This window comes from Dama dama, chromosome 23 (assembly GCF_033118175.1).
Source record: "Dama dama isolate Ldn47 chromosome 23, ASM3311817v1, whole genome shotgun sequence".
Classification (NCBI taxonomy): Eukaryota; Metazoa; Chordata; class Mammalia; order Artiodactyla; family Cervidae; genus Dama; species Dama dama.
In genome coordinates this window covers 22,471,647-22,485,056 of record NC_083703.1, presented here as the reverse complement: position 1 = coordinate 22,485,056, position 13,410 = coordinate 22,471,647, and the positions used below count along the sequence as shown (strand labels likewise).

Sequence of the window (13,410 nt, the reverse complement as noted above, 5' to 3'; positions counted from 1 at the left end):
ATGCATATTAGTGCCCTATAGATAATTTTAAACATAAAACTATGGTCTAACAAAATAATTGAGTTTTTTTTTTTTAAATCAAAAGTTCAGGACAGGATTCCTTTAAATATCAGGAACCCATAAGCATTGAAAATGTGAGTTAGTACAGCAAAAGTTAATTCCTGTACACTTTTTCAGGACTATTTTACAATGTAGATTACATTGATATAATTTCCTCATAGACCCCTTTGAATGTATTGAAGGAAATGGATAACAGATGGAAAAGGGGAGGGCGCAAGCAAAAGAAGTCAGATACTGCTACATCTGCAGTAAGGTCAACAGGCTCTTTTAACCAACCAAACAAAAATATACCAACTGAATAATCAGGTTCATTGGGTCAGTAGTAGCTGCTGTCTAAGCTGTAACTTGGAGAGAAATATGCAAATACGTATGTACTATATGTACATAGACTCAGAAAGAGCTGTACCTTAACTGCACCTACAGGACTACTTTACATCTTGAACATCATTATTATTTATGAATTTCACATTGTAAAATAATAAATTCCACCTAGCTTACTTCCCTTTTAGGGTTTAGGGAAATAAATATTTAATATGATGTCCAAATTATGATTTCAGAGAGAAAAAGTTGGGAGTCACTGCCACAGATACATATAAACACAGAAGGATATTACTACTATCTAAACATCATCACTGCATACTGAATGTTCCATATTCCAACTGGACCAAAGAACACATTAGCCTGATCTAAATAAACCAGGGCGTACTTACCAAGCAGCAAGCTTAGAGAGAATTTATTGGCTTTATGTAGACTTCTCCTGTCACTGAACACTCCAAGGAGTATGTACAAACTTGACTTTTAAACATTCTGATTCTTATGCAGTTTATCCACAGGGCAAATTCCCATCAGGCTCTCTATAGTCTTATAGCCACAATCAGCTAAGCACCTTACCTAGAGGATCAGACCTTGAACAATATGTATTCAAGGGAAAATTTCCAATTAATGAGTGAAAAATAATAGGTGGGGGAAAGAGAGGAACTAAGTCATAAGATTCCAGAAAAGTAAAATGGAAGTCATTTTGCATCCCTGCCTTCTTAACCCCCTCTAGACAAAATCACAGGCCACTGTCTACTGTAATGCCTGAAGCAAGGAGGACAGTTGATTTTAATTTGGAGGGGAAAGGCAAGTTACTAGCACTCAAATGTGTTTGGATGGCCTCCGGAGGAAGGGATTACAAGTCTGTGTTTCAAGGAAGGTCACACAGTTTCTGACCCTGTGTTCACATCTACAATCCTTAACAGGCTATCCTAATTGCAAACAGGCTCCTGACAAGACCTCTAATTGTATTCAAATATCCAAATCTGTGCCATCAATTCATATCTTATCACCTTTTTAATTAAAGAGGGCAAAATAGAAACAAAGAAAAAACATGCAATGAGTTCAAAGTCTTGTTACAATACAATGTAGAATATTTTGTATTCTCTTCTTTCCTCAGATAGTATTCTTTTGGCCAGGCAATACCTGACACAATAAATAGTGGGAAAAACTGTCCTAGTTAAAAAGCATCACTACAGTACTTAGTCTGTCATTCTGCAGCAAAGTCCTCAGTTGAACAGACTCATAGTCTGGGGGATAGTGAGGGAAGATCTCCTGAGTGAACCTCAGGGAAGAAGAAAGGTTTCTCAGAGTGGGATACTGGAAAGAGGTAATCAAAGCTTCGTGAAATATGTGCTCAGAATAAAGGCAAAGGACTGAAATTAGATTAAAAGAAAGCAGAAAAGCAACTTTGTAATATACAACCTTATGTACTAGAGTGATTGTTATTTATTTATTTATTTATTTCCCCTCTCTAAAACTAATACAAGACTTTAAGTGAGAAAAGCTGGACACAGTTAAATGAAAGTAGGGAAAGACAAGATGAAGACCTAGGTAAGCCAGTACAAAAAATGCACACCAGAAGGTTCATATACTTGTTGCACTCGGGCCACAAATTGTGCTCCGAGCTTTCAAAAAACCTCATTTTTTAAAAGTAATGTTTCTGGTCACTATTCATAATATCCAAAAGATACAAACAAATCAGTTCACAAGAACTATATCACTGTTAAGACACAGAATCTTCTTCCCCTCCCTCCCTCCCTCCCTCCCCCTCTCTCTCTCTTACTTGAGGAACAAATACCATGCAAAGCATCGCACCACACACCCAACCACCTTCCCCAGTAACAGCTACCATAATGAGTTTTGTGCTTAGTTGTGTCTGACTCTTCGTGACTCCATGGACTGTAGCCTGCCAAGCTCCTCTGTACATGGAATTTTTCAGGCAAGAATACTGGAGTGAGTTGCCATTTCCTACTCCAGGTGATCTTCCTCACCGAGGGATCAAACCTGCATCTCCTATGTCTCCTTCATTGGCAGGTGGATTCTTCACTACTCCACCACTTGGGAAATCCAATAATGAGTTTTAGGAGACTGTTTTTAAAGCCACCTTCAATGTAGGTTAATGGAATGAGGCCTAAGCACAATTCAGTTCAAAAGTAATTTCAAAAAGAACTAAACTTATTTAATAGTGTTCACCTCCACTGAAAATATTGCATCACCGCTATATATATATACATATTATGTATACACACACATATATACATACATATATATATACATACACACTATGAGTACACACTGTACTTTAAGGTATTAGATTAAGTACATGAGAGAAAATATAGTCAGAACTCAGAAGTGTAGCAGAATAGTGCGATGAACTTTTTCAAAGTTCTCTTAACAGAAGGTTTAAGGCCATTATGACAGACCTTTGGATCATCTTCTCTCATTTTAAACTATTGTTCTCTGAGGCCTATTGTATATTCATTTCCATTTACTGGTAATGGCCAAGCAGAAGAGCCTGGCTTTGGGGGGGTTTGTTTGTTTGTTTGTTTTTTAAGCAAAGAAGGGTACTTATTGGCTCATATAACTGAAAAGTTCAGGGGATATCCTAGCTTCAGGCATGGTTGGATCCAGGGGCACAAACACTGTCAACAGGTCTCAAGTTTCTCCATCATGTAGCTCTGCTTTCCTATGTACTGGTTTCATTCAGAGGCTATGATTCATGTAGTGGGAAACTGACTTAAGATTTTAAATCACATAATCATGATTGATCAATTCATTCATCTCTGTGAACATACTGTTTCTACAAGGGAAGATACATTTTAGGAAGCAGAAAATGAGACCAAAACTATTGAAAAGAATCCACAGTATCTACATCTCTGCATGAAAGTATCTGATTCTTACAGACAAGAAATCTGTGGGGAGTGAATTAGTATTTTCCACTCCTAAGTTTTACTCAAGCACATTCTCCTTGATAAGAACCTCTTTCTAAAGATCAAACTTAAGAAATGCATAAATGGTCCTAATTGTAATGATTCCGAATCTCTTTGCAAACATCCATGAATTTCAAACCTTACTTCTGAACTGAATATTCTAGATTAGTTATGTCTCATTCCAAACTTACCCAGCCTCAGGCTTCAACTTCTATCTATCCTCTAAAGAAAAAAGACTCTCACATTCCATATTTTAAAAATGTTTTATATGCAATCCAGAGTCACTGGTAAAAAAATTTTTTTTTTAATTTTCTAATAATCTGACACATGCCCATTTTATAGAGAATGTTCACTTGAATTAACCCTCTGTCGTCATCTTTTGCTCCAGATATGTCTGTCTATAGTGACAGTACATCTCAACAGAAATACTCTCATAGAAAATGCCACAAATTAGTAGTTTTTCAAACTAAGTTTTTTAACTCTAATGAAAGCAGAAAATAATAGGAAAACATCCAACTAGAGAAAGAACTAAATGTAAATGATCTGCTAAAAATAAACTACTTGCCTCTACAACAATATTAGAAAGTTTAAAAAGTGAAAATTCCTTGGTGCCCTAAATTATCATTGTTCTTATCTATAGTGGTAATGAACTTATTTGTTGCATTAAATCACATCTAAGAGCAATAATGAGGCCAAAATATAACTACATATTTTAAGACCTTTTTTCCTGATTTAAACTTTTGAATTCTTTAAAATTAATGCATCTATCTCCTTTGACATTGTTACTAAACTTTCACAATCAGTTCAGGATATAAAGATGAATGTATAATAATACGGAAATGATTTGAGACTTACAAAATTTAACATTATTCTAAGCTTATTTTTCTCTAAATATTGGTTGAGGTGTACTATTTAGTATAAGCAAATACTTTTCAGATATAAGTATCAATACAACACATTCAATCTTTAAAAAGTTCACTATACAATAATGAACTTTTAATCATAAGAGAGATTATTTCAAATATATTCTTGGGACTTCCACAATAATGTGGTAATAATTGCCAACAGTGATGAAGAAGAGAGCATTTGGGGTTTTCCACTACTTATTACACCAGAAGAATGTATTCAAAGTATAAGTCTACATGTAGGAAGTACTATATAAATGTTAAATGAATATTTAATTTCAATGAAAATGGGAAATAAAATAAACTCTCATTATTTTAAGTCACCATTCATTTTTAAATGTCAAGTTGAAAGATCAACAAATACTGCACATAGGAAAAACAAAATATTGAGGATCATTAATCCAAGGTTTGGGAAAGAATGGGAAGGAAATTAGCAGTTTCTTTGCCCTCTGGTGGCAACAAAGTCAACTGCAGCATTTCTAAAGTAATGCATAATAAAAATGTTCCTGTTATGAAATCAGGTTTCTCCCCCCTGTGTCAAAAAGTCTGTAATAAAAATCCTGATTGCTACATGCCAAATGCCAAGACTGTTGGACATTTTTAAAATTTCGTGTTTTGAACCTTTAGCTAGTCTATTTTACAAAGGAAACTCTTTTTATTCTTCCATTTCATTGCTATACTTTATATTTTACAGTATGCTAACTATTTAATTCCAAGATGATTTCATGAAAGTAATGGAGATTGATATCCGGGAAAGAAGCTACTTCAGTTTGATATCTTTTAAAAAACTGGCAAGAAATTTAAACTATTCCTTTTTACTCAAGCCTAAAAATATATGGGCTTCTAGGTTTCCATCAGAAATATTGGTTTACAACACCTGCAGATTTATGTTGAGCAATATATGTATTTTATAATCCACAAAGCATAAGCTTTCAATTATATGACCAATTTTAGAGTGGAGTGGACTTTACCCTCAATTTGAGAACTTAGTAAACTTACACATATATATTATTCTTTCCTTAGTAACATATTAATGAAAAGGTTCAGAAAAAAATAAACATTTGTTGACCTTTTATTATTATTATTATTATTTTACTGTAAATGCATTATTTACTTTCAGTGCCAAAGTAGTTTTCAAATAAACAACTTAGGATGCATTCTGGCACAAACCCCTCTCTAATCTCCTTTGGGATATAATAAATTGCTTTCTTTAAGCATTTATTTTTTCATGAATATGCCCATGAGAATTAGTTACCCTTTTTAAAATAAATGTGCTGCTTCCCAGGCGAGTAAAAGTTTATTATTTTTTACCAATAAAATGTATCAGAGAAATAAACAGAAGGTATGATGTATTGATATAAACAACACCTTGTGAAGAACAACCTATGTCCTTCTATGCAGAACAAACCGACATCCAGGAAATTTGCGTTTTATTCACAGCTTTAAAAAAGCGGTATCTTGTTGCCCACTCCCATCCCCAACACACACCCCTTGATGATAACTTGGAGCACAGTCAGAATCTGTTTTCTCTGTAAGAATTTTCACCAGGAGCAGACAGTGCCTCGGGCTGTCTCAGGTGGGTAAAATTTCATTTAAGGACTTCCTTCTAGATTCACCTCACCTGGACTCCCCAGGTGCTCTCCCGAGCCTTCCCTCTGCGACTTGCAAGTTTGACATTTGTGGACGCCAGAATACTTTCCGAGGAATCACTTATTATTTCCCCTCCTCGGAATTAAAGCAACAAAATAAAACCTTGATTATCCTAACCAGCTAGCGTTTATTTCTCTTCAAGTGTTTTTTCCTCATTCACCTCCCCTCAAAGTCTATGCATTTCTTCGTGGGGTGGGGAGAGCGAAATGGGGAGCAGGCACTCGGTTCACGGTGGACAGGGTCCCGGAAGGCAGCTGGACCTTCCGCACCGCAGAACCTGGCAGGGAGAAGCCGGCGGGCCCCCGGCCCAGGGCTGCATCGCCCGCTCAGCGCTCGACCCCGGGGGCGCGGTCCTGGGATGGACGCGCACCTGGCTGGCGCAGCCGCCCGAGCAGGGGGCGCCGCCTCCGGGCTGTGCGGGGCTCCCGGGCTCCGCGCGGGGGCAGTGCCAGAACAAGCGCAGGAACCCCTGCACGTTCAGGCCTGTCCGCGAAACCGGCCGGCGGAGGACAATGGGGCGGGTGGTTGGTCTCCAGAGGCGCGTCCACCCCACCTTTGCCACCTCCTCCCCTCACCGGTGTCCCGCCGCACCCACCCCGCCCCACTTCCAGCGCCCGCTCAGCCCCAGACAGCAGGAGCGAGCAGAGGTGGGGACGGCCTGCGGGAGGAAGGTGCGGCCACAGGGAATTTTCTCCAGCAGAGGGGAGCGCTGCAACCCCCGGCTGCCACCGCATCCGCCACAATGCACCCCCTTAGTTTATCTCGGCAGGAGGCAAGGAGGAGGGAAGGAGGAGGAGCCCGGGAGGACGCAGACTAGGATGCCAGCTCCCGGGGAGGTATCCGCGGGAAGGTTTGCTCTAACACCCGAGCCCTCTCAGGACGCCTCGGGGGAAGACAGTACCATCCATCCCCTGCTTACCGCTCAGGTGAAGCAAGTGGTAAACCCTTAAGAAAACCCTCAGTCCCTACCACCCTACTCATCCAGCCAACCTTCTGCTCATCTGAGAAGCCCAAGTTTACTTGAAATGCAATTGCAATAACTTTGCCAAGGGCAGATAGACGGGGTGGGGGTGGGTGGAGAACTGGGTACCAGAGAGGTCTTCGACTGGGCAGGAGACCAACAAGCGAAAGTGCATCTTACCATTGACTTGATTTCCAGGCTTCCCTTCAGCGAACTGAAGCCGGTCCATTAAAAAGTGGCAAAGTAACACAACTCCTGCAGCAGCCAGGTCGGCCCTCCGGAACCTCGCCATGCCGCCGCCGCGACCTCCCCCGCCCCGCCAGTCCTTCCCCGGCGCCCTGTGCTGCTTCGGGGCTCCCGCTGGGAATGGGGACAACGGGGCTGAAGGCTGCGGACCGGTCTCGGAGGGACGCAGAGGCCTTTGTAAATTTCTCTGGGATTGCACACCCAGGAGCCGGGACGAGGAAGAAGGGAGCGCGAGCGGAGCGCAGTCCTCTCCGGACCTCCAGGTCTCCCTTCACAACTTGCCACAACACTCGCAGTCCTCACCCCAGACACAGAACAACAACTGCGGAGAGGAGAGGCCACTTGCAGCTGGGGCTGGCAAACTCTCCGTTCCGCACAGGCAGCGCCACCCCGGTGCCCGCAGACGGTGACTTCCGAGCCCCAGCGATGCGCTCCACTGGGTTCAAAACAGATCTAATTCCACAGCCAGCGCGGGTGCCTCCTCCAAATCCAAGAGGGCTGTCGGCTCGGAAGGAACTTTCCTCAGTCTTGGGATGGCCCCCCGAAGGAGGCTTGGGTTTGCGGGAAGGGGGTTAACAGCGGGCTGGCGAAAGCCCTCCGACAAGTTTTTCTTCTTTTCTTCGCCCGACGCAGGGCGCGCGTCCTCGCCCGCAGCCGGAGGGATGAGAAGCCCCTAAGAGCTGAGCCTTGGGAAGGCTCAGGCTGCAGCAGTCTGAGGTCCGAAAGCAGAAAAACGTATTGGGGAAAGGGGGGGGGGGGCGGGGGGAGAAGAAAGAAACGGGGAGGAAAAAGTCAGGCTGAAACCTATTGGGAGAGGATTCCTCCTGGCGAAGGAGGAGGTGGCCCCGAGCCCCGGAGTTGGGTGGCGGAGGAGGCGCCGCCGCCGCCGCGCTCCCCCGCGCTCCTGCTCCACACTTTGGGGAGGGAAGGCGGCTCGCAATTTGCCAGATCCGCCGCTGCACCCTCCTCCCGCCTCCCCCTACCCTCCCCCTCGCTCCTCCCGGCGTCTCCCACCTTCCTCCCCGAAACCGGCAGCTAGCACCGACCTGTCCAATGGCTGCACTTTCCTCGGGGCTGGCAGAGGAGTCGCCGAGAGATTAAACCCCGGGAGGAAAGCAAGGGGGAGGGAGAGGAAAACTCCAGCCCGGCGTGCCCCCGGCAGCTCGGCGGCCAGGAGCTCCGGGAGAGGAGAGAAAGGCGAACGAGGAGGGGAGTGCCGGACGGCACCTCGGCGCCGCTCGGGCGCCATCCCCGCACTCGGCTCGCCCCCACCGGCGGCGGGCCAGCAGCGCCCGCACCCACCTGGCCCTGGGCGGCCCTCGCGCCCGTCTGCGGGGCTTCTGCGGCCCAGCAGCCGACCCGGGGGCCACTTGCCGCCGACGGGGTCTTCCTGGGCTCTAAAGGGTTAATTACAGCTCGCCATTCCCGGGAGGGCGTGTGCGGCGGAGGTGGGGGGTGCGGAGAAAGCAAACCTAAGCCAATTCGGTTACTGACCCGGCGGAGCCCTTTCGGACCCCAGGCCGGCGGGGCGGGTGGAGGAAGGGAGCGCGCGGCGGCTCGGACCCGCCGCGGCGGCTTTGTTATAAAGTGTCAGCGGGAGCGAAAGCGCGAGTTTAAAGAAACAGGAGGCCCACAGAATTTCCTACGGGGGCTTTAACTGGCTCTCGCTGCCTCGTTTGTTTTTGTTTTTCCAGCTCGCGGAAGTGCTTCAGCGTTAACCCTTTCCAGCCCTCTCAATAGTTTACATCTTGTTTTGCATAGTTAAACCTTTTTTTTAATTGGGGTAAAGATTTACAAAGAAAGAAAGGGAAGCGGCACATTGGTTAAAACTCTAGAACCAGACTGGGTAAAAGGATTCCACCTCCCCTACTAAATAGCTCAGTGGCTTTGTTTTCCTTAGTGTCTCAGTTCCCCATCCGTCAAATGGGGAGAATTGTAGTTACACCCTTATAAGTTTCTTTTATTGGATGAAATGCGTTAATACGGAACAATGCGAGTTGAGAACAGTGCCTGGCACGAAGTACATGACTTTATGCTTCTTAAAGACAAGAGAGGGAACAGGAGAGAAGGTGTTCTAAATCAAATAGAGAAGCCGCTTCAGTGTTCTAAGTGCAAACGGTCCTGTTAGTCTGTTCTTGTCCAATCTTTTCCATGCTCTGAAAAATTGATGGGTGCCATCCGTAACCACCTTAATTTTGTCTCAACACCCACTGGAAGTGGAGCCAGACAATTAAACTACTCTTCCAATTTGATGACCGAAGAATGCCTCTCATGGTTACTTGGCTGGTGAGCAGAAGAGAAACAAAATGTGTACAGTGTTGTCCTCAATCCCATACTCAACTTGCTATCTATTTTGGAAATGTTATGCACACACACTTTTCTATGCTCTTTGCTCTCTCCTGAGCTTTCTTCCAACCAGTTGATTGTCCCTCCTCACCTTACTTACAAAACCTGGTTCTTTTACTTCTGCCCAGTCAAGCGTTTTTAAGTTCTGGGTAACCTTACATCCAAAGCTGAGTACCTGAGATACTTATGTATTTAACATTAGGTTGAAAAAAGTAATCTTCCTATCAAAATCTGATTGTCATTTAATTAACATTGGTTTTTTTTTTTTTCTGTATCCCTGGTGACTTCACTACTTCATGAATCCCTGAAGAAATAAAACGTTCAGTGCAGTTCCATGTCCCATTTATACGCAAAATCATGGGGACCCAGCAGGAGCCATTTCAAGAGCATCTCTTCCTTAGTCTGGAGTGTTTCTGTCCCCTTTCACAGTAGAAAAATGGGTGTTTCTTGCTTTTCAAAGAAGAAACAAGTCCCTGCCTCTCCTGGGTACCATTTTCTTTCTTTTTTTTCCTTTATTATTATATGTGCAAATTAGCAGTGCTTATTTTTGTTTGTTGTCAGCAATGCTTTGCCCTCCTGATGGAAGCTATATACCCTAAGAGGAAATTTGATGCCAAAAATTGAAAAGGAGCCAAGTGGTAATTCAGAGTGACTCTGGAAAGGCTTCTGTGTGTTTTGTCTATCTCACTGGTGCTGTTTAATTTTACTCATATCTTATGAATAAGTAAATCTTATTCTGAAGAACAGCCCACACAGATAATACTTAAGAATGGGAGAAGATGCAGGTAAGCAAAATTCAATCATGCATGATGATTTAGTGCTCAGAACTAAGAAAGAAATGCACCATCATAGTAAAGTTAGGCTTTGGTACATTGCCTTAAATGTCAACCAATGATTATTTGTTAAAAATTATTTTTCCTTTACATTATAGCAGGTGACAAATAGCTTAAGATGTATGTAGGATGGTATGTTCAGGGTGAAATGGAAAGTTCATTACTCACATAAAATCCTGGCTAATTAAAAGTAGTATACTTTGTGGCCTAAATGATCTAAGTTTGCCATACATATTTCACCACAGAATAATCTATTTCACTTTCAGGGAGAGGAATTAAGATGTCTCTAAGGAAAAAGTTTCATCTTCCATCTCACTAGAGAGAAAAGAGTTACAGTGAGTGAGGTTTGTTTCTATTTACTGTAGTTATAAGAACTGAATTGCTGAGATTTTTTTGTTTGTTTGTTTTTTACTCACTGGCTTAATTTTAACTAACCTCTCAAGGAACAAATGAATCAGCAATCTTCATGGAGCAGCGCTTGAGTTCCTTGTCCATGACAAAAGATCAGAAATTCACTGAACACCCTCCTTTTAAGATCTTAAAATTGTATGTGAGAATCACTCTCGCCAACAGAGAACTCTGGGCATTCATTATAGAGAACTCTGGGCGTTCATTAGCACCTGAGGTAATGTCTATACACAGATTTCAGTCCTGTTCACAGCCCCTTATGTATACGGACCTTCAGAGCCATTTCTGCACATTCCAAGTGCAATACTATCTACCTGAAGGTAATTACAATTACCCATCTCATCCCACCTCCAACTTTGTCATCTCTCCTAAATTGAAACGGCTAACAGGATACTCAAGAAACCATCATGCTCACTTAGAAAAGAACTGAGATGTAATACAGGCTGTGGGGTACTCTCTATTTATTGTAACCTATTTTTTGTTATTTCAGGAAATAATTTTTGTCTGTTTTAATAGGATTTGTTAAAACCTTATACAATTACTATCATGGACAGCAAGGGGATCAAACCAGTCCATCCTAAAGGAAATCAACCCTGAATATTCATTGGAAGGACTGATGCTGAAGCTGAAGCTCCAATTCTTTGGCCACCTGATGCAAAGAGCCGACTCATTGTAAAAAAAACCCTGATGCTGGGAAAGATGGAAGGCAGGAGAAGAAGGGAACAACAGAGGAGGAGATGGTTGGATGGCATCATCGATTCAACAGATATGAGTTTGAGCAGACTCTGAGATGGTGAAGGACAGCAAAGCCTGGCATGCTTCAGTCCATGGGGTCAGAGAGAATCAGACATGATTGAGTGACTGAACAACAACACCACCAAAAGGGAAATTACTATCAGTGGATTCCTTTTCTTCAGGCCTAATCTAATATTACAACCTTTTCCTCCAGGCCTCAGGCATTTCCTCTCCCTCCTCATTTGAGAAAACTAGTCTTTTTATCTTTAGTACACAATTACAAGATTCCTTTCTTCATCTTGGCTGATTTTTTTCCTCGATTCATCCCACCCTCTCCATCCCCACCATGTCCACAAGTCTTTTCTCTGTCTGCATCTCCACTGTTGCCCTGCAAAAGGTTCTTCAGTTCCATCTTTCCAAATTCCATAAATCTATGTTAATATATGATATTTGTTTTTCTCTGACTGACTTCAGTCTGTATAATAGGCTCCAGGTTCCTCCACCTCACTAGAGCTGACTCAAAGATGTTCCTTTTTATGGCTGAGTAATATTCCATTGTATTGCATTGTATATATGAAATATACATATATGAATATTCCATCGTACCACAAATTTTTAATCCATTCATCTGTTGATAGACATCTAGGTTGCTTCCATTTCCTAGCTATTGTAAATAGTGCTGCAGTGAACATTGGGGTACACGTGTCTTTTTCAGCTTTGGTTTCCTCAGGGTATATGCCCTGTAGTAGGATTGTTGGGTCAATAGGGTAGTTCCTTGTTTTTTATTCACCTTGTTTGACTTCTGCTCTCAGAATCAACTGAGAATTCATTATATTATTTCTGGATATTTCAGCTTTTTGCTCTTTTATAATCTTCAGTAAAATTTTTATGAATAAAGTGTTTTGAATGAAATAAGCATTTAAAAAATTACATGACAGCTAGTAGCACTTTTTTTTTTCAGGGATATTAAGTATGCAAGAATACTTAATGCCTTTTATCCTCATGTCAATAGTACATTTACTATTTAGATGAAATTAAAATATAATTATATTTGGCTCACTCATAATGAAATAACATACTGCATTAAAATGACATACATGTTTATACTGTCTTCTGAATCTTAATAAGCTAGTTTTTTGACCAGTAAATTGCAAAGTACAAAAATGTGCAGTTCAAAATAGTAGAAAACAAATTATTAAAATGGACTAGTACACTCATATATGATCAGGCCACTCAAGATGGCTGTTCCCTTCCTCTTTGTACAGTCCCTGCTTCGCCTACACCCTACTCAGGCTGCCTGCCCCTGCCCCAGCTAGTGACTGCTAATCCTTAGACCAGAAAGGCTCCACCTGATAATTTATTAGAGGAAAACACTTGCCCTCCTGATCCTCATTAACCTCAGGGGCTGTAAGGGGCAGGCACAGGACTGACAGTCAATATAAGGGCAATTCCCCCTATAAATAGTCACCATCTTCCCTAAGTAGTAAATATGGCTTCCATGTTGCTTGCCTGTAGTACCTTGTTGGGCGTCACACCAGGACCCTTTATTTCATACAGGTAAGCTCCCTTATCCAGTATTATGGATGTCTCTGTCACTGTCTGGGGGCTCTTTCTCCAGTGTCCAGGCTGGTGATCTACAAGGCTTGCGGACTTGCCCGGTGCGACTCAGCAGCTGGTGAGCTAGTTGGGATGCCAGGGAAAATCCCTTGAGTACAAAGATGTTGGGAAAAAATAACAGGGAATGGAAGAAATTGTGGGGTTAGTCCCAAGGTGGCCATCCACCCAGCATGGGGGACTCTCTGGCAGCTATCTACCATGAGAGATATCTTTCTCTTCCATTATGTTGATAATATCCTGTTAATCTCAGAGTCTTTCAGGTTTAAGAGTAGGCAGTCTTGTGCTGGTGGTTCGCCTTGACTACACAGGGATGACTGGTGAATACAGACAAAACAAGGTCACAGATTATTCACAAAATGCAAGCACACCCCTGACCCAGTGCCCCTAAACTGTTAAAGCCA

At 42.6% G+C, this 13,410-nt stretch overlaps 1 protein-coding gene and 1 long non-coding RNA gene across 4 annotated transcripts in view; one reads left to right on the top strand and one right to left on the bottom strand.

Annotated features, from left to right (window-relative positions):
* The window catches only part of PLXDC2 (plexin domain containing 2), a 423,190-nt gene extending 415,502 nt beyond the window's left edge, over positions 1-7,688 (bottom strand). The window contains exon 1 of one of the 2 annotated variants that reach the window (XM_061126171.1): positions 7,005-7,688. In XM_061126171.1, the coding sequence (XP_060982154.1) occupies positions 7,005-7,116 (112 nt within the window). In that variant the 5' untranslated portion in view covers positions 7,117-7,688. The remainder of the gene's footprint in view (positions 1-7,004) is intronic. The other variant, XM_061126172.1, reaches the window with a different exon arrangement.
* A 968-nt stretch (positions 7,689-8,656) lies between these two features.
* LOC133044649 (uncharacterized) lies at positions 8,657-12,348 on the top strand. 2 transcript variants are annotated; one of them, XR_009690013.1, is made up of 4 exons: positions 8,657-9,356; positions 9,727-9,902; positions 10,516-10,593; positions 11,174-12,348. It is a non-coding gene; the product is annotated as an uncharacterized LOC133044649 (long non-coding RNA). The 2 variants fall into 2 exon arrangements; XR_009690014.1 differs by lacking the exon at positions 11,174-12,348 and having other exon boundaries at positions 10,516-11,166.
* Positions 12,349-13,410: the final 1,062 nt, after the last annotated feature.